This window comes from Xiphias gladius, chromosome 3 (assembly GCF_016859285.1).
Source record: "Xiphias gladius isolate SHS-SW01 ecotype Sanya breed wild chromosome 3, ASM1685928v1, whole genome shotgun sequence".
NCBI classification, from domain to species: Eukaryota; Metazoa; Chordata; class Actinopteri; order Istiophoriformes; family Xiphiidae; genus Xiphias; species Xiphias gladius.
Window position 1 is genome coordinate 22,002,829 of NC_053402.1, and position 27,883 is coordinate 22,030,711.

At 42.7% G+C, this 27,883-nt stretch overlaps 1 protein-coding gene across 4 annotated transcripts; it reads left to right on the forward strand.

Moving 5' to 3' along the window:
- Positions 1–7,138: 7,138 nt before the first annotated feature.
- On the forward strand, positions 7,139–27,677 carry med25 (mediator complex subunit 25). 4 transcript variants are annotated; one of them, XM_040154394.1, is made up of 20 exons: positions 7,139–7,277; positions 8,035–8,184; positions 8,284–8,329; positions 8,440–8,564; positions 8,708–8,806; positions 9,357–9,477; positions 9,633–9,789; positions 11,267–11,391; positions 11,540–11,615; positions 12,000–12,259; positions 13,904–14,005; positions 17,659–17,744; positions 17,844–17,901; positions 18,027–18,134; positions 18,752–18,928; positions 23,600–23,713; positions 23,928–23,999; positions 25,262–25,432; positions 25,531–25,651; positions 27,135–27,677. In XM_040154394.1, exons 2-20 carry the CDS (start codon positions 8,039–8,041, stop codon positions 27,236–27,238), a joined length of 2,268 nt encoding a protein of 755 aa, XP_040010328.1. In that variant the 5' UTR covers positions 7,139–7,277; positions 8,035–8,038; the 3' UTR covers positions 27,239–27,677. The 4 variants fall into 4 exon arrangements, with proteins under 4 accessions (XP_040010328.1, XP_040010338.1, XP_040010347.1 ...); XM_040154404.1 differs by having other exon boundaries at positions 23,603–23,713; XM_040154413.1 differs by having other exon boundaries at positions 17,662–17,744.
- The last annotated feature ends 206 nt before the right edge of the window (positions 27,678–27,883 follow it).

Consider the following 27,883-nt stretch of genomic DNA (forward strand, 5'->3'; position numbering starts at 1 on the left):
TGCGTAGGAGAGTTTGTGACGGAGAGTATGTGTGTGTTTGTGTGTGTGTGTGTGTGTGTGTACTATACGTGCCTCATTGCACTAGGTGGGGAAACACTGTCTTTCATAGACATTAGCTTGTATTGTCTGTGTCGTCTCTGAAATCAGCTGCCAATCATTCAACCCTCCTCTCCTCTCTAACCCTTTGCCTGATGTAAGTAACTGTGTTGATCCTGTACTTCTTTCAGTAATTTGTGTACTGTATGTCCGAGGTAAAAAAAAAAAAAAACACTGATGGCACAGTGATTGAAAAATTAAATTGTTGGGTGTGTTTTGATTAAATTTACGAGAAGGGAAAAAAAAAAAAAAAAAGGAAGAAGAAAAAACATCCGAGGCTCATTTGTCTTAGCCTGCAGATCATGACAAATTTAGATCCCCTTAAAGCAAGACAACAGGGAGGAGGTGTTGTGAGAAACCAAGCGCCTGGAACTTCTGCACTTCCTGTGTAAACCGATACAGACGTATAAAGCCACGTCTGTAACCGCTACAACAACTACTACTGTAACCTCAGCAAAACAACAGTACAACACCTCACTACAGCTACTTGTATTGCTATCGTTGCCATTCCCCTCTCATCCTCTCACGCACAAGCACGCACGCTTTTGTCAAGGAGGGTGTGTGTGTGTGTGTGTGTCTGTGTGTGCGTGTGCGTGCGTGCGTGTGTTTGTGTGTTTGTTTCAGGGGAGGGATCATGTTTATTTCTCTTTACCTTTGGATCTTGGAAGTGCAAGGGAGACTTCCCGGTGTGCTTGATTGGGTATGCGACACATTCCGCGTTATACCCTCAAGTATTCTGTGCGGTTTGTCAGCTGGGGGATTATTGATGAGCTTGTATAAGTAGATATGGTATTGATCCATTGGTCTTGAGGCCCCGTAATTCTCTTTCTTTCCCAGCCCCCCCCCCCTGCTTGTGTCTACCCTATTTAGCCCTTGTGTTACTGCCTGGTGATAGATTTACAAAACTCATAGTGGTACCAGCACATTCCCTTATTGTCTTCCTCCCTCCGTCTGCCGGCCCCCGCCCCCTCTACCTCCCCCGAATGTCTGTCTGATTACTATCTGATTACTCATTCTCTCCTCTAGCAATCCTCACCTTTCCCCCTGCTCTACTCCCCCACCTCCCCCTCACCTATCCAGTTCTCGCTCTATTTTCCCTCCACCATTCCCACCTCCCCGCTCCCTCAACATCTCCCCATCTCGCCCTGTTTCTTTCGTTCAACCTGTCTTTGTGTGTGTCACCCCCCCACCCCCCCACCCCCAAACCCTCCTTCCTCTCTATTCTCCTTCTCTCGCTGTCTTCTCGTGTTAGTGCAGTTCTGAATGGTCACGGGGAAACATGTTTGCATGCTTATATTAACATGAATGATGTCAACTTGATGCAATGAAAAATTATATAAGTAATGCTTTAAGCAAAACCTGACAATGAACTTGATACTAATACTACTAATGACGACTAAATGGAGACCTAGCAATTGTTTATCTCTGTGGTCAAAAACAGCAATGATGAAATAACATTGTTTATGCTGTATTTATCTTTCTCGAATTGGTATCCTTTTTGATTTTCAGTTGTTTTTTATATATAATTTATTCAAGAGGTTTACTTTTTTATTGGTTAATGCTGAGAATTTGAGCGAGGGGTTCAGTCAGGACAGCTGTATCAGGTCGCAGGATATCGGTGAATGTGTAAGTAACAGTGTGACTGAAGTCATGATAATGGAAATAAAGGATATGTATCATCCAGCCCCGTGTTTCTGACTTCTTTTATTCCACTGTGTCGGGAGGCAAAAAAAGGTGGTGAAGCTACTGTCACACATGCCAGGCAGTGTGCTATATATAAAATGCAAAGCCCCGGGTGTTTCAGATGTACATAGTCTATATTTGACTCAGGCATGGAAGGTAAGACACTACCTGCGCAGAAGCAGCCTGAACCCGACTTTTTTTCATCACCAAGCTCTCTGACTTTCTTGCTGTGCATTAAGTCCTGTGTAATTATTCAGCTACTTTGTCATGAATTCTTTATTGTGGCCACGTTTTGCCTAAATGCAAAATGGAGCATGGCTGCCTGTCCTGTGCGCTTTTCTCCATCTGGCCCCCTGCTTCTGTTTCGCCTCCCTTTATTTTTAAAACACTTGTATTATTTGTCATGTGGTTATTATCCGCTGTTACAGCGAAGATGCCCACCAGTGGCAATATGCAACCCCAGCGCTTCGGCAGAAAGCAGAGAGAGGAGGAAGACCGATCTCAGATGTGCCGGGGAATGACAGAGAAGGAGGAGTAGGAGAGGATTAAACAAATGAAGGAGGATGAAGAACGGGAGGATGCCAGTGATGAGGAGGAGGAGGAGGAGGAGGAGGACACGAATGGGAAAAACCTGGAGAGGAGAGGAGATAGCTGCATGCAGGATGTGTGTAAAAGTGGAGACACGAGGTGGAGGTGGATAGCTCTGTATATAGACGCACTTATCACGGGGCACCTGCAGCATACTGACAATGTTAACGGTTCAAGAGGAGGGATATGCACACGCACACACACACACACGCTGCGATCACGCGCACAAACACACATGACAGCGCACCAGTTAGCACAGCTTCAATGCTGTAGACTGTTGAGAGAGAAAAGTGGGAGGAGGGGCTGGGGGGTCTCCATGGCAACATTCCCACTGTGCGAAAAAAAAAAAAAATCATTTGGTCGGAAAGACATTTCACTCAGTTCAGTGAGCTGAAAGAGGCAAAGAGGGAGGGGAGGGGGAGCAAGTTAGAGACCGGAGGAGGTGTGTGCAGTATAGAGCTGTTTGTATCACACTGGAGGGATTTATCTAGGCCTGAAGTAAGCTGACAGCAAGGCATTAGCTCTTATTGCTAATTTATCTGATTATTATACATAATGATAATGAACTGCTCTGCATCATTAAAGATGAATGCGATAGCTTTGGGTGATGCTTTGGTTTTACAGTTTTCTTGATTGGACCATCTGCATGTACCTGAATCAGAAACCTTTATGTAACACGTTAAAATTCACTTCGAGGCGGGATATTACCTGCACCCACTACGCGCCGAAAACCTTTCGTGACTGCGACTCCAAAGTTTGTTTCCTCATCCGGAAAGCACTGCACAAAGGGACTCTTTGTAAGGCCCCTTAATATACCAAGCACACACTTTTTAACATTTTATTACATCACTATAAATAATACCCCAAACCTTTCAAAATAATGAATTCAATGAATGCATGCAAGTGGAAAACCCCAAACTAGTGGGAGTATTAAAGTAGTGTGCCTCTGCAGCGGAAGAGTGTATTAATATGGGAACGGGCCCCCGGAGCTGACCTTCTCTGGAAATTGCTTTCAAGGAGGAACTTAATGATATTCACCTTACAAACACAAACTTCTGTGAAACTTCCTTTGAAATTACATCTCTGGAACCATGGCGTCCAATGAAGAATGCTAAAGAGGAATTTATGACTGTGTGGTTCTTCACAAAAAAAAAATGGAGGTAAAAAATCCACACTTAAGCTCTGTTCATTACTCACTACCTGAACTGCACAGCACCAGCGCCAGACTCAATAGAAAAAGCCCCAGAGACTGGCACGGGAGGGTACTATCACAGCATCCCAAATGCTCTGGGTAGTTCTGGTAACCCATTTGTGTTGATGTCAGTGTATCAGCATGCTGGCTGTGATTACCTGTTGTGAGCAGACCATCTGGCCCTCAGCATCCCAGCTGGGTACCACGGTCAGGAGACTGATTTGTCTTCACCACACCACCTGGACCTCACAGCCATGGAGCGCCGCGGCACCGACCATATTTCTCATTCATATTTTATTATGTCATTCTCCGACCAACCAAAAAACTAAATGGGAAAAAAAAAAAAAAAAGGGAAAACATTGTGTAGTTTTCCAAAGGCACACCCGGAGAGCGGGCTTTCCGTAATTGCTTGGCAACTGCTGGCGCTGTGTGTCTAGAAGTTCAAAGCAGCGAGACACACAGTGCATCCCTCTGAGCAGCAGAAAGCATCAGAGTTGCAAAGTAAAGGGTTGCCTACGCAGGCACATTCACACACACATGTACACACACGCACAAACAGTCGTGATCCGTTCTGTCAGTTTCATTTGGCCACGTTGCACGGTCAGAATAAAAAGCTCTGTGAGGGGGGGGGGTTTAACGTCTGCATCCAGGGGGGTAAGTTTTATTAGGTCGCCGGAAGCGGCCCTGCTCACTGACACCCAAATGGAAAAGCTGCTTGAGCCCACAGCTTGTTGCCCTTCCTCGTATTTGGGTTAAATTGATATGTAGCATTGTTTCTGCGAGAGCTTTTGAGTGTGATGAGCTCTGAAGCCCTTTGCTGAGCGCTGTGCCGAGCTGACTGGCTGGCACTGCCACAGGGGAGTTGATGCTATTGTTGGACCCACAGTAAAGTGCGCCGATGTGTTATAACTACGGGTTAGTCGCTGGTGAGTTGCGCCGATCTGACAGCAGGTTAGCCCGCTGATGGCTGCGGCAGTACTTTCGCTCTTGTTTTCAGCAGCGAGGCCTTTGGAAGGGATGGACGAGTGTTGTAGAGGGAAAGGTTATGCAGGACAGGAAAACTGAAAACCAGCTAAGCCTGAGGCAGGTTCACTGTTTCAGTTATCAAATCCCAACATCTTATGTTCATTTAAATATAATTAAAAGAGGGGTCAGATGAAATAGTTCCTGAGGAAAGGGCTGTTGTTGGTTGTTGTCCCCGGAGCTTTTCCTTTGTGTTGCTTTGCTCAGTCTAAACATTTACGTGACATAGATAAACCATCTATGGGCTCTCTGGCTCTCAGTGAGAGCAAGGCCATTCAAGTTACAATCTGTAGCCTTGTCTCTGTGATAAAGAGCAGACATCTACTGTGCTCACTGTAGACATTTGCTGACATCTCCTGGAGATCTGGCTCAACAGCACTTGGAAACCTCCAGCGTTCTCGCTGCGAACTCTGTTTCAAACATAAGAGGAGAACGCACTCAAGAGAATAAATGGTGATCTGTTATCCACTACAGAGAATATCACACAGCACATCAGAAGGTTTATGAAAATCACCCTTGGATGTCTCCATTTCTCTCATGAGTCTTAATCGCGCTTTTGCTTTCAACAAATGGACACCTCTCAAGCCTACACGCCGGATTTCTAGGCCAACGCGTTCCAAGGGACTTGTCCTGAATGGGCTGTTCCCCGATTGGTGCCTGTTTCACACATCACCCCGCTTCGTCTGAGCTCACTGCGAGAAACAAGCCCAAGGTCGATATTCACCAAGGCCTGGGGTCTAACAGGTCTCGTAGCAGCATCTATTTCCGCTGCCGTTCACGTAATGCCAGGACCACGTTCAGGTTTCTCTCCCCTCCAGGCCCAGCGTCAGACCAGTCCCGGCCTGACTTTTGTGACGACGGTGTAAGCAAATCTGGACATGATCTTGAGCTGGTCAGCAGAGCAGAACTGAACATCGAGTTTCTGTCATTGAAATCTGTGAGAGTCAGTGGTTAATTGTGTGACGCAGACTTAGGATTTTAAAAGTCTTGCATAGGTTCCCAGTTTTACCCTTGACAAAAGTCCTCTGTTGGCCCCCTGCCCTGTCTACCTCAGGATGGCCACTGGATGGATTTTGGCCAGGTACGATAACAGACAACCTTTCTAATGACTGATGCCGCTGGTAGAGCATTTGCAAAGAGTGATGCTTAGCGGTTTAATCCGAGATAATATTCAGTGATGACCCTGGGCCTCCACGCTTCATTTACCCTTAATGTTGGCATCTACTAAGTGCATTTCTTTGACGGGAAGCAGTCAGCTCAATAGAAATGCATCCGCAGACCTCCGCACCGGCTTTCTGTGTGTCAGATACTTGATTCTAAAATACTACTTTTATTTTATAAAGCAGTGAATGTCTTGGGGCCAAAATACATGTCTATTTGATGGCTATGTTATGAACCGTCGAGACCCCTGGTCATCTGGGACCGGTGTGCTTTCTCCCCAGAGACAAAGCCTAACATGGAGAAGCAGCGCTCAGTTTTCATGCAATAACATATCTGGAACAGCCTCCCTGAAAGTTTAGGGTCTGTGCCAGCTCTCATTTATTCAAACTGGAGGTTTAAAGCTTTTCTGTTTGCCACTGCCATATGTTTAACTACATTTGGGACTGTTCATTTATATATTGCACTGCACTGTAACTGCACAGTAATTTTTACGCCCCTGTTAATTCAGATTTACCAAATCGTTGATCTATTTTATTTTACTCTTTAAAATCATATTTTGTCTTTTTCATATTGCCTCTTGCTTCCTCTGTATTTTGTCTTGATGTGATGCCTTTTTCACGTATCATGGAAAGCACTTCGAATTGCCGTGGTATCCAAAGGTGCTAAACGAATAAACTGGCCTTACCACGACTATAATTTGGCGAAATCACAAACAAGGGGGCTCGTGGAGAAGACTGCCTTTCATTCCTTTGGATGCTGCAGGCCAACAAAAGAGGGTACGGGATGACAGTGGTAGGCAGATGGTGGCCGATGGGCCAAATCTCGCCCTTCGGTATAAATTTTTACCCCCCCCACAAAAGCAGAAATTTTCACTTTGATAATTTACATCAAAATGTTGCATGGTTTTTTCACAGATTTACTGTATATAACGATGTAAAAAAAAAAACTCTGTAAAATTCCATCAGTATCACCATGTAACGTTTAATACTCCCCCACATGAACAGAGAGAGAGAGATCCAGAGGTGCTGGGATAAAGAATACGGTTAAATAATATCATCCACTTCATTTAACTGAAACAGGACTCAACGGCTTTAGCCCTTTTGAACATACCAGATAGAAGTAATTGCCCACCCCCTGCTGTGTGTGTGAAAATCGCTCTGGATGCGAAGCTTTAGACTGTGGGTGGCAGCACTCCGCTCCGGAGCGTCTTGTCTGCGCAAGAGAGAGAGAGAGAGAGAGAGAGAGAGAGAGAGAGAGAGAGAGAGAGAGAGAGACACACACACACACACACACACACACGCACACACACACACACACACACACACACACACACACACACACCAAAAAAAAAAAAGACGAAGAAGATGACCCCCGCGTCACACTTTGTGGGCGTGTCGTTATTTCACTTCCGTCAAAAATACAACAAACGGTTTGGCTAGCTGCTCTGTGTAGTCACAGTCATTCAAACGCTTTTTTCCGTTTTGTTTTGTGTTCAACCGATACCACGACTCCACTGGCAGCCGTGCACCATCAGGTCAGACCATATCACTTTGTAGCTCGATGGCAGCTGGCTAGTTAGGGCTATTTTAACTGCGTTAGCGTAACTTGTGCATTTACATTTACCTGCCTCACAAACGATAAGTGAAAATCCCTGGGCAGTTCGGCTTTTGTGGAGGTGCAGGATGCACTTGCTTTCTTTTGCGTGCTTCCCAACGCCCCAGGGCACTGAAATACACTAATAGTATTGGTCGGGTATGAATGGTTTGTTTTAGCTGCTAGGCTGAACGATAGCTTGTTAGCATGTTAGCCTCGGTGCTCAGTAACTTTAGCTTTCTCAAGTTCTTACTTTCTCTCATGGGATCGACATGAAAGGCAAACGCTTTATCCACAAATAGCACTGATTTACATATATAAGTGTTGCCCGCCAGTATGTTGCGTGAAATGAAGATTGCAGGAACAAGATGCGGTTAAACTGTAAGAGTCGAACTTTATTTACAGGTTCAATGTGGTGCTTTTGTTTTTATAGCGAATAAAGGAATATAATGCTGTAAAAGCCAAGGTCCTTTCTCACAAGCAGTGTCACACTACCTATTTTTTTCCCCGTGTCCCAGGGAAGCAGTTTGTCCCTGCATTCAGTATTAATGGCCATTGAGAAGCTCTGATGCAGCTGCTTGTGCTTGTGCTCCCATTTGTTCTGCTACTTTGGGCTGCAGTTAAAAACATAATGGATTAAAGGATTTGCCAGAGAGGAGTCTCATTAAATGCACAATCTGCCCCTTCTCCACCTCCAGTTCCATGGTGGCAGGTTTGGCGCTCATGGAGCCATCCACTAAGCCTGGGACCAACCAGGTGGCCGATGTAGTGTTTGTCATCGAAGGGACGGCAAACCTTGGACCCTACTTTGAATCTCTAAGGAAAAATTACATACTTCCAGCTATCGAGTGAGGACACCAAGACACCCCTTTGCAAAGTTATTCCTTTATTATTCATGTAGTCATGCCTAAATGCCTTTGTTTTATATCTGGTTGTATTTACCATAGGTATTTCAACGGAGGGCCCCCAGCAGAAACAGATTTTGGTGGCGATGTGAGTGCCCCCCCCTCCCATTTTTTTGTTTTTGTTTCATAGGGTAATTTCAAAGAGAGATTTTAGTTACTATCACTGATAAAATTATTCATGCATTTTTGTCCTTCCAGTATGGGGGGACACAGTATGGTCTTGTGGTGTTCAACACGGTGGACTGTGCTCCTGAGTCATACGTCCAGTGCCACGCACCAACCAGCTCTGCCTTTGAGTTTGTCTCATGGATCGACAGCATCCAGTAACTTCTTATAAATTATCTACTCATTTATTATAAAGTAGATATACTTGTGATTTAATATTACCTTGCCTTTACCATAACAGATTTAAAGCAGGACAATATGAATTTTTGAGTATGAAATAATCTCCTGTTTTCCCACACAGGTTCATGGGAGGTGGAGCAGAAAGCTGTAGTCTAATTGCAGAGGGGCTCTCTGTGGCCTTGCAGCTCTTTGATGACTTTAAGAAGATGAGGGAGCAAATGTAAGGCAGTCTTTTTGTTACACACTGCTCACTGATGGAAGGATGGTTTCTAAGTAATCTATTGCCGCTTTAAAAATTATGCAACACTTAGCCTATTACACCTTGGATGTGTGTCCTGTTTGGTCACAAAACTGTTGTCATCTATTTGCTTGATAACGCCAAAGTACTGGCTCAGTGAGGTAACTCAGTGACGGGTTGTCCTACTGTTTTTGAAGTCGAGCTACTGAGTGTCTTCACTGAAGCAGCTGTAAACTCTACAGACTACATACTGCACTTTTATTTCTCTAAATGCCAAGTACCACAACTTAATGATGAAGCCAGTGTGGAAGGGTTTTACCTGTATTTCCTCTGATGCCCTCCATAAGCTGGCTCCAGTAAAGTCTAACTGTACTAAAGTGTGTTAATATCCTCCAAATCCTTTCTTGTTTTTCAGGTTTTTAAAAAAAATCAATTGTAAGTTAGTGACTCAGTGGCTAATTTACTCTTAGAGGGGCACTAGTAGTGATTAAAAATCTCAGCTTTTCACTTTTTGTCCTTCTGCCATTGCCAGAGGTCAAACCCACAAGGTGTGTGTGCTGCTGTGTAACTCTCCTCCATATCTGCTTCCTGCTGTGGAGAGTGTCAGCTACACCGGCTGCACAGCAGACAACTTGGTCAAAATCATCAGGGATGTGAGTTATAAGTGATATTTTCTCCAAGTATGTCATTTTTTTTTGTTATAAGGATTCTATGAATTGGGTAGTATGGTTATTTACTGTGTTAGGTGGATAAAGAACAACATTATTGTGTTTCATTGAATGTATTTTTTTGTTTCATATTTTTTTAGAAAGGAATTCACTTCTCGGTGGTGGCTCCTCGGAAACTGCCCGCTCTGAGGGCTTTGTTTGAGCGGGCGTCTCCTGTAGGAGGGGTGGTTGAACCCCATCCAGACTACAGTCAGGACCCCTTCCACATGGTCCTGGTCAGAGGCATTTCACTTCCTGGTGAGAAACAGTGATTAAAACCTAGTTCGCGTGGGCATCCTCTACGCTCAGAACAGTCTATCTGATTCAATTTAAATAAAACACAATCATGAAACCTTACAAGTGGCAATAGATGGCTGTTTCACAACCCTCAACACATGGCAATTAGTCAATCTTATAATAATCTCTATGAAAAAACCCCTGATAAAATGGGTTAAATTGTATGGTACTTGCCAAGCATTTAACATCAACACAGTTAGCGACTATCTGGTGAGGAAAGTTGAACGGCTAGCAGCTAGAGAGACAGATTATATTTTTTTTCCTCTCTGGAGTTAGTGAAGACCAAACCGCAGCTAACAGAGGAATATGACACATCCTGAAATGAAAGCTGATGTTGCTCTGTGTCTGCTGAATGTATGAATAGGCAACTATTTGCCAACAGGTCAGCAATAACAACGTTGTTAGGAGATTATATGTCAGTGCTGTGTGTCTGTCGGCTGGTTGTGGAGTTGGTTTGACCACAACAAGCCAAAATATCAGTGAGTGCAGCTTTAATATGGACACTACTTATCACTTGTCTTGACTTAAATTATATTAGGTTAATGTGTTTATTATGTTCTCTTTAAGAGAGCTGCAGAGGTCTCCTAAATTGGTTAGGATTAGTCGGTTACTGTCTTAGATGGCTGCAATAAATGCCAATTCAAAAAAATATTGTGAAGAACTTTCTAAATTTTGTTTTGAAAGGTGTTATAGAAATAGATCTTTACTCAAGTACAGTATGAAGACAGGCAAGCACAGACCTAAGACTGGAAGAGTTCTTTGGAATGATCATACAGTATAGAATTTGTTCACGATGAACAATGTGTTATCTGTAGCAATATGCAGAATAGTTTCCCAGTTATAAGCGAGTACATTCTTATAAGCCTCTTATCTCCAGACACACTTTTGATGGGATGTTACACTACTTTTTTGTATTCCTTCAGGCTGCGAATGACAAGAGTAAAGCTGGCTCTAATGTTGTTTGTTATCTCTCTTCGTGCATCTTTTTTTGTCTGCGCTTTTCAGTGAGGTACTAAATTGCCCTTTTATTATTTCTTTTCTCTGCGGAACCTCCTCTATCAGTTAGCAGGCTCTCTTCCAAGCTCCACTCTGGTTTAGTTTTTATTTCATTTCAGCCAACTTCCTACAATTACATCCCTAGTAATATGGTTATAAGATACTATTTGCTAATTTCACATGTGCTAATTGCTTCTAGAGATATTAAAAATGTCACACAATTCTGCTGTAGGATGATGTGATTGATCATGTGAAGGCAGTCTTTAGTTGGCGGTACTGTCAATAAAAACTTTTTGTGCTTCTGAATTCCTTGATAAATGTCTCATTCTTCACCTAGAACGAGGCACTGTTGTACTCTTACACTGGGACTTCAGAGCAGTCTCAAGTTTATGTGGCAGAACTGTGTAAAAACTCTAAGCTTCTCTCATTGTCCGTCTTCCAGTTTCCTCAGGTGGAGGACCGGGGCCGCTCAAACCTGTCCTCCCTCCTCAGTCGTTGCCTGTCGCTCAGCCTCTCGTTGGAGCCTCGCAGCCCCCTCCACCCATTAACACAACACACCCTTATCAGGTAATGGGCAAGCAGCCATACAGCGCAAGGCTGCCTGGAGACTCATTCCTGCTGCCTGTTTTTGGCTCAGTTTCAGACAGTGGAGTTTATGTTCCTTCCCTAAAATGTTTTACCCAACATTGTCTTCCTTTAATCTGCTTGCTGACAGAATCCGCCCCCCATGACTGCTGCTCAGGTGGCTGCACAGATGGCCGTGGAGGCAGCCAGCGTCCAGAAGAGTCGCTGTGAGTTACCAGTGGACTCTGTGGTCCTTTGTGAACAATTTATGTTAGCCAAGATTTTAGTTGCAGTGTCTCAATGTTTACTGTATGTGTGACTGTGTCTGTGCGTTAAACAGTAAAGCCTATTCTCACTTTTTCTGGAAAACACTATTTCCGAAGAAAGTATCTCTGGTTGCTCTCAACCGGAACGGCCTATAGTATTGGGATCTTTGGATTAGTAAAAATTAAAAGTAACCCAAAAATAAATGTGCAGTCAGAATGGATTGTTTTTGGGCATGATGACTTAAAGTGTCTGTTAGTAGCAATAATGGTCATGTTCAGTGTATGTTTTTAAACGTGGCGTCTGTTCTGATTTTTTTTTTTGTTTTGTTCTCTCTCCTCCTCCAGTCCCAGGAATGGTCAATCAAGGTCCCCCGTTCACCAGTCAGCCAAACATCTCATCAGTCCCGGGGAAGCTCAGTCAGCCCAGCATATCGACAGTCACCACAGCAACGCAGCCTATGATGCCACAGCAACAAGTCGCTCCCAATCAGCAGCAGCCAGTCCCACCCCCAGGACAGCCTGCACCCAATCAGCAGCCACAGCAGCCGCCTCAGCAGCAGCCCACGGCGAATCAGCCCACGCCGCCTTCGGCACAGCCAAACATGGTAAGTTACGACAATAATCAATATAAAACTAATAAAACTATACCGTTGTTTTAAATCAAAAACGTCCACTACAGCACATAACTTAATATGTAGACGTTTTCACAGTTTATACTTTTTTTTTTCACTTTCCTGAACCTAAATTTCAGCACTGGTCAGGGGAGGATACAAAATCCAAATTCCAGGTATCCTCCGGGAAAGAAATGCAACAAATAAAACAGTTAATTTGCAAACGCAGGGATCCATAACGAAGGACATATATTAAGATAGACACTGCAGGGAAGTGTGTTTCCATTTACTGTATTAATTTAATATTCTGATTTAGAATACCTGACGTCTGTTTTGCTGCCTTGTCATCTTATTATTGTTTGCAGCCTTTCGCTGAATCTCGTCTTTGTATATATGTATATATATCTATATAAATATATATAGAGATATAAATATATATAGAGATATAGATACATCTATCTGTATAGATATATAGATATAAATATATATAATCTATATATTATTCACGTATATCCAAAACATTATGGTTCATAAAACACGCTGGATATGCAAAGCAGAACCTTGAACCAAAGCCGTAAAGGATAGGTTTACATTTTTTAAAAATTCACTTTAGAATCATATTCACATACCCATATGTACATTAAAACACTTATTGGTTGCTGTAAACGTTCTTCCTGTCCACACTGGCCCTGAAGCAATCCCTTCCTAACACATTTCCACTTTAAGAGATGGGGGACTTAACCTGCTCTATTTGTTCCGGACAAAAATGCACATGTTCATATGTTCAGCTATAATAGTAGAGTTCGACAAATCAAGGGGATATCTTTCTAAATGACTGTCCTTTTAGTGCCAGATTCCCTCTGTGCTTCCACAGACAGTGTTTCCTTGCTAAGCCACGGGGCAGGATAATAACACAAAGAGGGAATTTTGGTATGAGGCCTGTTTTAGATAACTTGTCAGTCCTTGCTGACCAGATCCTTTTAATGTGAAGTGTTTGTTAACCTTTTATTTCATTATGTTTGTTGTAATTCCATCATTGTCGACATTCTGCGGCGTCTCACGGCACTCAGTTGAAGACTTGATTTGCTATTCTCGCCCCCTTGTAAACAGTATCAATGTTTAAATCATATTGATATTTTATACTGTAAGTGGCCCTATTCAAGTTAGGAATCAGAGACCCAAGACTTTAATCTTTGATGGTGTATCACCAGCAGCCTAGAGTGGAATTTCCAGACTAACACACTGAAGTCTGATATCAAAATGAATTTTAAATGTTAGGATCAGATCAAAACCAGAGGATGCTGCCTTTTCCCTAGAAAATCACTGTGGGTACAGTCATTGTTTTTTTTTTTTTTATATTTCCTGTCTTCAAATTCATTCATTAATTTTTCTTCCTAGTAGCAGAACATACTTGTTAATCTTTTAATATAGATTCAACTGTCTAAAATTGGCCAGATCTAATATTGAATGATGTTCCTGTTTAATCAGCTCTAAAGGGAAACATCATTTAGTCTGTGTGGTTTTTTGTTTTTTTTGTGGTTCCTTCAAGTTGACTTCGAGTGCACTTATATTTCTGACCGATCTTAAACTGCATCTGTAGACAGCATGTAACGCCCCCTCTTCTATTTTCTTTGACAGCCCGGTGTGCCTGGAGCTCAAAGCAGTGCAAATCCAATCGGACAGCAGCAAGGTGTGGCCAATAAGATTGTCGCATGGACCGGCGTTCTGGAGTGGCAAGAGGTAACACCTAGTAAAATTACTGATTTTTAAATGGATGTCCTTTTTTGGCAAAAAATCACTCCCACTCTGACAGAATGGTTGATACCCTGAAAGTATGTTAGGAGCTGTTCTTAAATGAAAGTATTATTTAGATCATTGATTACAGATTAATTACAATCCCTAGTCATAGTACTGACAACTGAATTTCAAGTTGTCTTTTTTCCAAAAGGGATAAACCAGCATTTTGGATTAATACTCAACTTTTTGGCGGTGAAGGTGAAGGTGACGGCAAGCTTAGCTCAATGATTCCCAACCTCACTCCTCCAAACTCAGAGGACAGAAGTCAGTTAGATAAATAGTTCAGTATTTTGGGTAACACACTTCTTCGCTTTACTACAGATGAGAAAACTAATACCAGTCTCATGTCTGTACAGTAAATATGAGGCCACAGCCAACAGCCAGATATCTTATCTTATCCCAAAGAAAGGAGATGGGGAACAGCTAGCCCGGGTCTGTCTGTAGATGATAGATTCTGCCTTCCAGCAACTCCAGAGCTCGATAATTAACACGTCACATCTCCTTTGTTGACGTTTGTATGTGTTTTTTGAAGTCGTAATAACAACATATCCGCACTGATCTCCCAATTCGATTCGATTTCGATTCGCAAAGTCTAGAATGAGTTCATTTCGTTTCAGTTCTTGATGATTCAGTACCAGTGCTGCGCGAGGCACTTCTCAGAATTTATCCTGGGAACTTAAATTTCCTGTACGTCAGTGACGATTCTCAGTCATCCAGGTCACGGTATATCTGAGTGCTACACAAAGGCAACTGGAAGGACCTCAAGCAAGTCCAGCTGATTTCTTTTAGCGCGGAAAAAAAAATATAAGTGCTATCTTGGCTACACATGGACTGTCAGTAGCACTGCAGCACTGTAAGTACACGCATCCACTTCAGTGATCGCTTTGAGCACAGACAGTACAGAAACTGAAAGCCTGCTTACTAATTCATCTGCACTGTTTGTGTTAACAAGGCATCAGCTCAGAGATGTGATCTCTAGATTCACTACGAGATAGCATGAGTCAGCCAGACGTCCTGAGTCACAGTTTACGGGAGTGTCGTGACTCAGGGCAGCTCATAAAGCCAGCTGCCATCTACAGTGCTTTTTAACTTAAAATAAGCTTTTCGTGGCTGTTGTAATAACTCGATTTTCAGGAAAGTAAACATCTTACACACCATGCAGCCCTAAACAAACCACTTATACCAATTAACCTCTGCAAACAAATAACATTTAGCGCAGATGTACATGTTTACTTAGAAAAGGCGCAAATGGAATGATTGATCTTGGGATTTTAAGAACTGACACTCATTCATTCAAATAAAAGTCAAAATTAATCTGAAAATGTATTTCTTTTAATTCAGCCCTAATCCTGAAGTCTATGCTGGTTACCCAGCAAACTCACATTGACAACATGATATGAGAAACAAGATGAATTATGTTAATTCATTTTAGAGGTACTGGAAGGCGGACTTTGTTACCTTCAGACTGGTTTCAGTCTTTATGCTAAATTAAGCTAACCAGCTGCTGGCTCCAGCTTTGTATCTACCGGAAAGATTAGAGACTGGTATCGATCTTCTCTTCTTACTCTCTGCAATAAAGTGTATATTTCCCAAAATGTCGAACTATTGTTTTTGTTAATTTTGCTGGCCTGACATCCCAGCTGGAAGTCTCTAGCCTGTAGTAGAAAGCTGGAACAAAAACCATCGAGACCTGAGAACCTGGAGTTGGTGACCACTGCCCTGCCAACTCATTGTGATCATCAGCACTGTATAGGACCTATCACCTGTTATTGATTATTGTGCACTGTGATTAATTGCAAATCATTTTGTTTTACTGCTGTTGGTTTAGCTCAAGGTCAGATTGATTTCTTTTACAGTTGCAGTGCTGAGCCAGGAAAATGGATGTTAATGGCTTTTATGTGACACTCGTGAGGCCTTCGAGTGTTTGTGTTTGGTGGACAGACTCGGTTCTATCTCCTCTATCGACTACAGTCTCATCCTCCCTCTTGTGTTTGTCAAAATTACTTAAGTAATTTAAATGAACAGGAATATGAGTGAGACGCTCAGGAAACTCTAAATCTTGTCTATGGAAAATGTACAGTCGCAAACAACCTGAGCGCACAGATTAGTAGCCTGAAACATTGCTCTTAATCTGCTATTTCCTTTTATAGTTCACTCCTTAGGCTTTCAGCTCTGATTCCTCTCCGGAGTCATCTGTAATGTTGAGAAGAATTACACTATAGACACTAAAACTCATTTAAAGAAATGGTTGTTGATTTAAGAAGTCTCACAAGGTACGCCCAATCACTTGGCTGGAGCTTGAGCACAGTGTTATCGATATGGTACGTTCTGTTTTGGCTGAAACTCAGTCTGTTAATTCCTGAAAGATATTGCTGTCTCAAATGTGGGGTAACCTTCCAGAATGGTTTCACCAACACCTTAAATTTAAAGTAGATGTGTATAAACAGGATAGTTTTGTCACTGTCCACACCTCTGGCTCTCTCTCCCTCTTGCTTAAACAAGCTCTGGAAACGGAGAACCCATTTGTCTGCAGAGAAAGCCTTGCCCAATACATTTGTAATGAACAGGGCAAGGACTACGGTAGGCCTGACTGATACGTGATTGATTGGTCATTGATCCTTCATTGACGCCCTGAACATGAAGAATGCTGGCAGTTCTCCCAGTGGGATTGTTGCATTGACGCGCTTAGAAAGTTGTTCTTTTTTTCTTGGGTTCTTGACGTTTTGCTAAAGAATAGGTTATCTGCACATCTTCAGAAATCCATCCGTTCATCCATTTTTTTTAATTGCTTGTCCCGATTGGGATCACAGTGGTAGAAGGGTGAACAGGGCAGCCCACACATCGTTTTCCTCTGCAATATTCTCCAACTGCTCCCAGGCCAGTTGGACACTATAATCCCCTCAGCATGTCCTGGTGTCCTGTACCAGTTTTTTAATCCTAGAGCACCTCCAGAAAGAGACAATTTCGAGGCATACTTAGCTCAACCACTTGAACCACTTAAACTAAACTTATTTGCTACATAGACTGAGAGCAGCCACTGGTGACCTGGACTACCTGACTGTCCTCACTTGGGACAGCTGGTGCACCTTCACCTTGATTGAGCAGTCATGCTCGTTCCTGCAGAGAGCCATTGTGTCGGACTCGCAGGTGCCGTTCCTCGTCCCGACTGCTCCAACGAACATTGAAAGTCATGGTCAGACATACCCGAAAAGGTAACATTATCCACAAATAGCAGAGGTGCCACTCCTTAGCAGCACCTCGATGTCCTGTCCATAGATATTAAAAACAGAGGTGACACAACAGACTCTTGCTGGAGTCCAGAGATCACGTTGAAAATGCGGTAGTTAACGCTAACAGCGGTTTCCGAGGTAGTGCGCAGAATGGCGTTTTCCTTGTACCTAAACTGCTCACGTAAAGTCTTTGAACTTTGATTTCCGTGTCGAATTGAAAGTATATTTGTTCTGAGGGCTTCATTTACATTACATTACTTGTAAAGTGATGTTAGGCATGTGCCCCCCTCCAGGTGTTTTTCGGGTTCATTAATTTTTATCTCGTGTCATTCCGCACACCTTCCCCCCCGTGTTACTTCCCTGCAGAAGCCTAAAGCCTCATCCATGGATTCAACCACCAAACTGACGCGTTCTCTGCCGTGTCAAGTGCATGTCAACCAAGGAGAAAATCTGTGAGTAGCCAATAAAAGCACTGTGGACCTCGTCTATAGAAAAAGAATTTGTTTTAACACACAGTTTGACATTGCCATGCTGTTTGTGTCTCCAAACAGAAACACAGACCAGTGGCCACAGAAGCTCATCATGCAGCTGATTCCTCAGCAGTTACTGGTGAGGCCATTTTTATGCATTTGTTTTAGTGCGTGAAAGTTTTTTGTGCTGACTTTTGTTTGCAACTGTGATTTGTTTGTGAATGATTGCATAACTAAGTCCTCTCTCGCCTGCTCTCTTTGCAGACAACCTTAGGTCACCTCTTCAGAAACTCTCGAATGGTTCAGTTTCTCTTCACTAACAAGGACGTGGAGTCGCTGAAAGGCCTGTACCGCATTATGGCCAATGGTTTTGTAAGTGTTCAAGTGCTCTACCGCTCTCTGAACCACAAATGTGTGCTCCCTCCATGTCCCTCATCTTAAACATCATTCATCGTGCCCCAGTACATTTTTCATGAGCGGCAACTGGGTGCAGGTCCCGCCTGTGTCCAGTAGATGGACTCAGCATGAAGCTGCGTTGCAGTGTTGTGGTAAAGGCTCTAGATGGGGTTCCAGGCCATACATTTAGACACTTTCAAGCTTGATAATAATATTTGAAACATGCTTTGCCGTAGTTAAAAAAAAAAGCCTTTAATTGTTTAGTTTTGATTCATTCCAGAAGGCTAGCGGAACGATAGGGGTTTTGTCAGCGTGGTGCAATGTTAATCAGATAATACCACTGAGAAATAGAAGAGGCATTAATAGTATTCAGTCCAGCTGAGCTCTGCCTCTTTGCCTGACTTTGATTTATAGCCAAGGGAAAGCACAGTATGAATTAAGTTAATACCATTTGCATTCAATTTATAAAACCGATATGTTTGATTGGGCAAAGGAGCTCAGAAGAAGGTTATGTCCCCAAGCCTGAGCCCATCCCATAATTAGGGCAGGGTCCCCATGTCAAGGTCTTAATCTGCCTGTGGCCCTCCCTGCAGGCCGGCTGCGTCCACTTCCCCCACACTACTTCGCCCTGTGAGGTGCGTGTGCTGATGCTGCTCTACTCATCCAAGAAGAGAATATTCATGGGCCTCATTCCCAACGACCAGAGCGGCTTCGTCAACGGCATCCGGCAAGTCATCACCAACCACAGGCAGGTCCAGCAACACAGAGCGGTGAGTGGTGATAGGAGGAGTAAGTGGAGCTGGTGGGAAGGGAGGAAGGTTCCAATGTGGGAGAGAGTATATGGAGTGGGGAGACCAAAAGGACGTGATAATGAGGAGGCATTACAGAGGAGCACCAGGGAATTGAGGTGCATTGTTTAAGGCATTAAGGCGCATTGTTATTGACATTTCATTTAGCGAGCCCAGTATCTTCACAGCAGCCGCTAATGTCTCTCACTCTAGTAGAGGCTAATAGGGCTAGCATTAGCAAAATTCCTACTGCGACATTAGCGGACTGTTTCACTCCCACTTCATTATTTCTGTTTAAATGAGGGAAATGTAGGTGCAATACATATGCGCTCCTTTCGGTCAAAGTAATTTCATCCTGACATCGTCTCCTCAACACAGTGTATTGTGTATTGTGTACTATTAGGTTATTGTTCATGGTAAATATACTGTATTAAAACGCAATTTGTGCTTGATGGTTCTGAAAGCTTTTCTTTTATACATAAATTACAAATAACAGCACCTACAAAAATTAAGTATCTGTAATTGTTTGTTTTTAAATAGTATAATTCAGTGTATGTGTATTTATTTGTTTGTTTGTTTGTTTATTTATTATTCGCGGGTTGGTCATATTGAGAGCTGAAATGATAGAAAATAATCAGGATATTGGTCGCAGCCCTAGTCCTATCACACCTGTCTTGTTTTACAATACCCATAGAGTGTAATGTTATCACAGTAGATAAAAAATACATGGATAGTACCTCGTCAGTTTGTGGAATTTCACTGTACACAACTTCATCAAAACCAAATATTCACACCAGTTGCTCCATCATCTTTGCAATCATTTGAAAATGTGAAAAGTTCTGAGATTGAGCTTTAAAACAAAACAACATTCTGGTGGATACTAGTTTTGCAGTGCGGGCTCTCCAGATGTTAACTTTACATGAGATGCTGTAGGCGAAGCGTTGGAGTGGCAGTGGTGTGTGCCAGTCTTTAGGGACAGAATGAGGAAATCAAGAGACAAGGCCCCTCCTTGCAGCCTCCACGGCACAGGTAGACCAGTTGTTGTCGCTGAGTTCATTGGCAGTTACAAACGCTGCTGCCTTGTCCGCATGACATGGAAATTTCACTTTGCCTCCCTGTTCTTCTTCATCCCCGGAGACAGGGTGATTTAAAATGTGTCCCCTGGATTAGCTGTCTTTTCCATCACAGGGCTCCACTCCAGCTTATTGCATCCAGTGAGGAGAGGTTCTGCATAGCTATGAAACAATGCAGCATCCAGTCACAGAGAAGCACTGTGCCTCAGTTTAAAAATGAAGCCTGTTGTCGGGTCTACATGATTTAAATTACATTACTCCTTGCAGTCTGCTCTCATCAGCGGTGATAGCACTTGTTTACTCACCATGCTAATTTTATGTCTTCACAAGAGCGTGTCAGCCCTATATGTAACTTGAAGCCATGTGTGTATGAGGATCAGGGCATTTAGAGAAGGCAGAAGACATGAAATTATAATGAAGATTTTTTTTTTTTTTTACCTCTTGTGTATCATAACATATTCAGTGCTGCATTGCTAATAGGGAAGCGCTACAGCAATCTTAACGTAATTAAAATTTCAATTTGGAACAGTAGGTAAGGTTTCTCTGCGCAAAGCCCCGGAGTGGCATTCGTCGGAAACAAGAATGTAGTTTGTTCTGTTCAGTGCGAGACAAAATTGAATATTTTTTCCTCAAAAGTGATATAGGCTCTAAATCTTGATCCAGGATTTTACAGGTTACTGGGTTAAAGACAGGAGATAAATCATAGACAGTAGTAGAGAGCAAGAGGCAGCTGTTTTGTTAGTTCCCCCAAAAGACCTAAAACTGTGTGTTTCACTGTTATTGTTGGTCAGAAAACACACTAAGCTTTAGCACAATCCTGGGTGATTTGTTCAGATTCAGCAAGATGGATGGGTGAAGTTGTGTTTTTTTTTTTCATCCCCCTTTTTTTTTTCCTTGAGTCTGTGGTTAATCATTTGTGCTTCTGAGGAGGGGTGAAACACCCTTTACTCCTCCTCGTCTCTCCCTCAGTGTGGAAAAACTCAAACCACCACAGCCGCTGCAGAGCATAGCTAATTCAGGAGCACTGCTGCCAGTTTGAAATTCTGCCTTTTTAAGCAGTTATCAAATGTCTCATATTGTGATTTTCTGCCTTTTCTGATTCCTTCCTTGCTTGTACAGGACTGTGCAAATCAAATGTGACATTTGTATTTATGTTTTCAGAGTTTCAAGACTTAGAATATAAATCTGAATAATCAGAACCTACTTACAGGTGTGTTTCTACAATCTGTTGGCAGGCAAAGCAATAGGTTGCCTCCTTCCTTCATAATTGGCCTTTAACTATGGATGGATATTTGACTTTTTACACTCCAGACTACTTATGACTTTAGTCATCAATCATCAGTTTGTTTTAAACCGTGAAATCCAAAATAGCAAACACCTCAGCAGGAGGTGCTTGGAGTTAAGTTTCCACAAACACGGAGGATGATGATATGGTGTATCATCATCATTGTTCTGGCTTTCCATCTGCAAACCCAAGCACAAAAGAAGTGGATATTCGGATTCATCCGAACACTCAGTTTAGTTACAATACACAGTAAACATCAAGTAGGTACTGCAAATATTCAGTGTGACAGTAGAAAAATAGCCAAATACCTGAATTTGTAGAATTTATTCATTTACTTGGACAGAAGGCGAACAGCCTTCATATTAACTCCAGCTGAAGTTGATATGAAGGCTTCAGCAGTCTGAGTAATGCCCTCTTCATGCCTGGCATTTACATGCGTCTCGGGTGATCCGACCACCAGTGGACAGCTCTAAGTACGTCAGTTCACACCTGGCATCAGAGGGTGTCTCCACATGCGTCTCCAGTGACCACTTGTGATCAGGTCTCACTTCCACGCTCCATATGCAAAGAAACGTGCACATCAATTCAGTTTGCAAAGACCAAATGTGTTGTTGTCCTTAGCCAGTCCTGCCATGACAGACGGTCAATGTGTTTGTGGGCGTGTGAGAGAGAGAGAGAGAGAGAGAGAGAGAGAGGAGCAGGGAGGGGCTGAGCGAATAACGCTCTGCGCACAGCTCTACAATGAAATGAGATTTTACCCATTTGAAATAGTGAGCGGGTCGCCACATATAAATCAATGTATGGGACACACTTTGCGGAGTGTAATATTTTTGGTTTATTATGAAACTGGGGAACACATTTGCATTCGCACTCTTAAAAGAATGTGGCCATATGCGGCCCAGGCCACCTCCAGTTGTGGTCGGAGTGATCGGATCTCAGATGCGTCCGCAGTGCGTCTTGGGAACATTCACACCTGCACTTGGAGCTGTCATGTGATCGGATCACCCAAGACGCACGTTAATGCCAGGTCTGAACAGGGCCTAAGACACATTAAGTGGGTATCTTTCTAGTGCTACTTTCACTCTCGCTGTGCTTCCTTGGACGGTGTTTTATGGAATTGTATTGCATAATTATGGAAGAATCCCTGTTGCTGGCTCAAATGTAGTTAAACGAGTCCTCATGCATGTTCAAATCATCTGTTACAACTCCATTCTTTCCCCCCTCCTGCTGAAATCTAATTCTGCTCTTAAAAATCTGTGCTTCGCGCCCTCAAGTGTCGACTTGCAGACTGAGCAGCGCTTGAATTTGTTTTATGCTCTCTCTCAGATCTTTTGTCGTCGATGTACTTCCGTAGTGTTTTATTTTTTAGTCGCTGCAGAGGAATAGTAACTAGAAGTGGCATAACTTCACATAATTTCGGGAATGTAAACAGAGGCCCACTGTTGCCTTGCGGTCGGTGAGTTAATTGTGGGCTGCAACTAGAGGCCCGTTTTTTTCAGTCTGTATTTGTTTACGTTTTGGCAAATTGGCACCGGTAAAAGTTTGCCAAATTAGCTATTAGCTGTTCTTGTTTGCTGTTTACACATGGATGTACAGAAAACTGTCAATGGATTACTTTGATACTGAAGAAGACCTCTAGAGTTAAAAGGAGCGCCTTTTTTCTATGATATCTAAGCAGATTTATGGATGTTTATTTGCGATGAACATCAGAGATATGTTATCCTCAGAAAGTGTAAGTTACACTGGATCTAAAAATATGCTTATCATGTCTGTATGTTTCGATTAACTGAGCAATGACTCCAAGAACAAAAAGGGCCAAACTACAATAAGTATTTTCTCGCTGTTGAGGCCAACCTTTACAGTTCAAAAAAACCCCAGGCTTCCAAAATCTCTTTAAACATACATCTGCTCTGTTTTAACGGTGCTTCATTTATCTGATTTTATTTATTTGTGATTTTATGGCACGTTTTGTTCATCTGAGTGTTTGATTGTTTATGGATGTGTGAAACACTAACAAGGTCGTCTTTGATAGCTTGTCCACGATAGTCTCCCCTCCTTCAAGTATTGTTGTGGTGCGCTTGAGCAAAGTGGTTGGCCACAGTCCCCATAAGTCCTAACCTGAACACAGGAAAATAAAAAAGCAGTTGTGCTGGGCATCTTTAAGATAGTATTGAGTATAGAGGTGAGGCGGAGTAGAAGAGTATGCATACTGAGCTGATAAATAAAGGTTCTGTCGTTCCCTGCGACGCTGTTGAAAAAAGACTGCTGTTTCACTTTCTCTCTGTTTCTACGCAGCAGCTGGGCGGTGCAGGAGGTCCAATGCAACCCGGTCAGGTCCCCCCCAACCAGAACTTCCTGAACAGGCCCCCTGGTCCCATTCCTGTCTCCCACGGCAACGTCCAGCAGCAGGTAAATGAACCCACGCTGCGCTGGCATGTCCGCCTGTGTTTCCGCATCAGTGTCCCTCTCACACTGCCTGTTGTTGACACCTTTACTGTCCCGGTGCCGGCTTATTTCTGCATGCCATACTGGTAACACTCTCCTCCACTGTCTTCCTTTTTTTTCCCCCACACTTCCGCCACTCTCCCCCCTCCTCATTCTCTCTGATCTGTCCTGTGTCCAGTCTGTGGTGGTGGGCATGCCCCCTGTTAGTCAGGTTTCTATGATGGAGGAGCAGCAGAGGCAGAACAACATGGTGAGACCCACAGTAGCCTCTTAACATACAAGCAACATGTGGTCAGGGTGTCCACAGGGTGCCCATATATATAGTGTCAGACATACCCATAAATAGAAGTGAGCTGCTTTGTTTCTTTATTTTAAATTATGTAAAAATCAATTCCAGTCCTTCTGAAACTTGTGGACATATTGTAAAGATTCCTTTTTTTCAAAATACATGTACAAAAAGCCTAGCACACATACAGTATAAACACAGACTTAGTGTCATTCCATCCCACTGCTCAACATCCGACTGGTGGACAACTAATTTCCTATCAGCATGTGTTGACTTTACCAGTCCTTGTTGAATGTTCCTCTTGTAGCATGCCACTGACGCAAAAAAAAAAAAAAAAAAAACTTCATTTATAACATGCATGCATGTGTTTGTATTGAGCATGAGGTGACGGGCACCACAAAACCAACAGGAAGGACAGACCTGGTCAAGACATGATGGTTGCCATCCATCCTATACAGCTGTTATCTGTCCTCTTAGCCCTCAAAGGCTATGTCCGTGTCATCTAGAAGGTGATAGACATTAGCTTCACTAATGTCAGCCTTAAGGTGGTAAATACTCTTTTATATTTAAACCAACAAAGACTTACTTTCAGCATGCAAGTCAAGTGACAGTCACTTCCAAATATGCCCCGTCCAGCTACCTGTTGGCATTTTTGTTTGCGGCTGACATGGCAATCACGTTTAAGATACCCTAAGTGTGACAAACCTGATCGTGTGTAACCAAAATCTGCTGATTTTTCTTTTTAGCAACTCATTCAGTGTTTTTTCTTGTATGATATGAATGTTAGAGTGTAAAGGGTACAGTCGCATTACATCTCCGTCCACCCAATAGTTACTCCGTCTCCCATTCACTTCCATTGAAGCCCACGCAACGGTCGAATACAAGTGTGCATTTCCTGCTCCGCTGCGATCTCCAGCCGGTTTAGGTGGATTCGCAGGTCAGAGTTCGTCTTTATTCAGCTTTGACTGAGCGGTTTTTCCTGGGTCGGCCAATAGAAACGCTGCTGCACGGTGTTTGGAAATTGGAATTTGTTATTTTGCTGTTTCGTCATCATATTTAGTAAGTGATCACACCACTAGAGTACAAACTAGAGCAACCCTCTCCGACACCGTATAGTTAGTGAACGCTCTGATCGATACTTGGGCTGTGGGTAAAGTACATTCATGGAAAGGAAACGGGATGTGACCCGACCTTAAGGCTGGTTAAACTGTTTGGCATTCCTTCAGATGACAATGAGAGCAGCCGGACCGGCCAACCAACAGCCGCCCGTCAGTGGCGCTCCACCCAACCAGGTCGCACAGAGCGGACAAGCCCCGCCTCAGGGTCCCATACTGCGCCTCTCCAACCCAGGGGCAAATCCACAGCTTCGCAGTCTTCTCCTCAGCCAACAGCAGCCGGTAAGAGTGCAACGAACGGCTGTTTAAACGAGCCTCCCTGCAGTAAATGTCTCATAGTTGAGAGTTAACGTGTCTCTTCTGTCTCTGTGTCCTCACAGCAGGGTGGGGTTTCTCACATGCCGGGCATGATGTCTCACCAAGGTTTAGGGCAGCAGTTGGTGCACGCCGCACCAGGAGGGGGGCCTCAAATGCAGGGCCAGTGGAGGCAGCCCTTGGCAGGTCAGCAGGCACCCCCGCAGATGGGGAAAGAGTTTTGAAACATGTGACTCAAGTAGAAATGAAATTTCAGAATATAAGTCTGGAAATGTACTTCTTAAAGGGTAATAAGGCTGATAAATAAGGATAGAAAAAGATATGAGATGAGTCATTTTTGGCTCAACACAACTATAGCATCAGGCATCCAAAGTTAAATGTAGAAAAGTTCCTTTTATCCTCTTTACCACACTGCATGTCAACTTTACATTACTACAGACTTTTTTTTCTAAAGCATACAATACTATTTAATCATTTATATTACCAATTTGAAATGCGTGGGTTTTTTTTTTTTTTTTTTTCAATTTCACGTGCAGTTTTCTGTATCTAACAGAAATCAGCCTACAGAGACCTGCTTGAGGTAGATATTCCAGCCCAGTGTTGCTTGCTGCCCCAAATTTTTTATTTGTCAAGTTCAATTTTTCAATTATTTTTGTGCACATTGATTGAAAAAGTTTGCAGAACTCCTGGTGCATTTATATATTGATTTCGAAGCTCCAACTTTGAAGATTTCCATCACTGAAAAATTAATTTCCTTTTGGTAGCCAGACTATGTTCTCATTCAGACAAACACAAGGTGCACTAAAAACGAGTTACAACCAGCGAGAGTGCAGATTGGTTTTCTCAGGCCAGTTGTCAGTCATTGGTTGCCCCTTGTGGTTTGACAGGTTAATTCGTATTTCATCTCCTCAAAAAAAAAAAATTATTTTAATGCTTTAATATTAGAATCTTTGTCGAATTATTCTCCCCAATAAAAACCACAACTAATGTGCAATTCTCCCCCACACCAACACTACTAGCGGCATCATTCGACTGTAATGCATGAAGTTCGTTTGTCTTTATTTTAAGTAATATGTGTGACTGGGGCCTAACTAATTTAATACATGACAGAAACTGCCACGCCCACGTAATCCTTTCATTTTCTGACAAAATCGTACACAAATGCGTATAGTTTTAGTTGTACTTAAAAGTCCTGGATGTCTGAGCTATGGCGCAGTAAATTAATACATAAGCATTTCAAATCACTCCCCACAATAGTAAACTAACTTGATGTTTTCCTATGTGATTCAGATGGGCTGCATGGAGTTAAACCAAAAACATATTTGAAAAAGTCACGTTTGCAGTAATGTAAAGAATGTGTCCAGATGTAGGGGCAAAAAATTATTTTAAACTGCAGTTGTCATTTAATCTTCAGAAGCCATTGCACTACTCAGTGTAATTAAAATTGTGTAGTTAAACAGCTAATAAATGCTCATGCAAAAAAGCAACACTACAGAACATCACAGAAACAAAATTAAATAGGATAGTGCAGGTATTTATTAGTTTTTACAACCCTGCTTCGAAGGCTCTTTTACCTTTTTGCATTAGTTTCAAATTGTAAAGACAATCCCTCTAATAAATGTCTGTTCCTCTTTACACCCCCCCCCCCCCCCCAAAACCCTGTGTGCAGGTCAGATGCTGATGTCTGGAGGTCAGAGAGGAGCTGTACCCCAACCCGGGATGCCCCAAGTCTCCAGTGTCATGGAGGATGAAATCCTCATGGACCTAATCTGATCGCGCGTCGTGGACTCAGGAACAGGGTTTTTCTGTTGAATCTCGGCAGCCATTTGCCAGTTTGGACACATACATTCGCTCTGTTGCTTTATTGCTACAAATGTTCAACATAATTAAGGAACGAATCATGAGTAGTTTCTTCCGTTTTTTTTTTTTTTTTTTAACGGGACTGAGCAGCTGAAGTTAATTAGGGGCAGACAATGTGAGCATTAGTTTTTCATGTAAATGGTCAAACCGACAGCACGCTAATCCTCCATGCTACACACTGGATGGAGCCAAACCAGTGGAAACAGTTAATTATGTTATGCTTCTGGAAAGTCTACTATCTGTAATTTCTACATTTTATTATTGAACTCTGAAATAGTATTATTTTTCTCCTTTTTAATTGAGATTTTACTTCTTTCTGTTAGATTTTTTTTTTAATTATTGAAAAATTGTTTTAGGAGGATTAAAATAAAATTAAGGAGCGTAGATAACTTAAGAAGTCATTTATCATTGCGAAGATGTTTTGCCGTTGATGCATGCGCATGATGATGTTTGTGCTTTTGATAAGCAGCCAAAGTCTCCCCAGTCCTGCCTTCCCATGTGTGAATGCAGCTTGGACACTTAAGGTGAGAGAGAGACTGAAATAGACACAGTAATAGA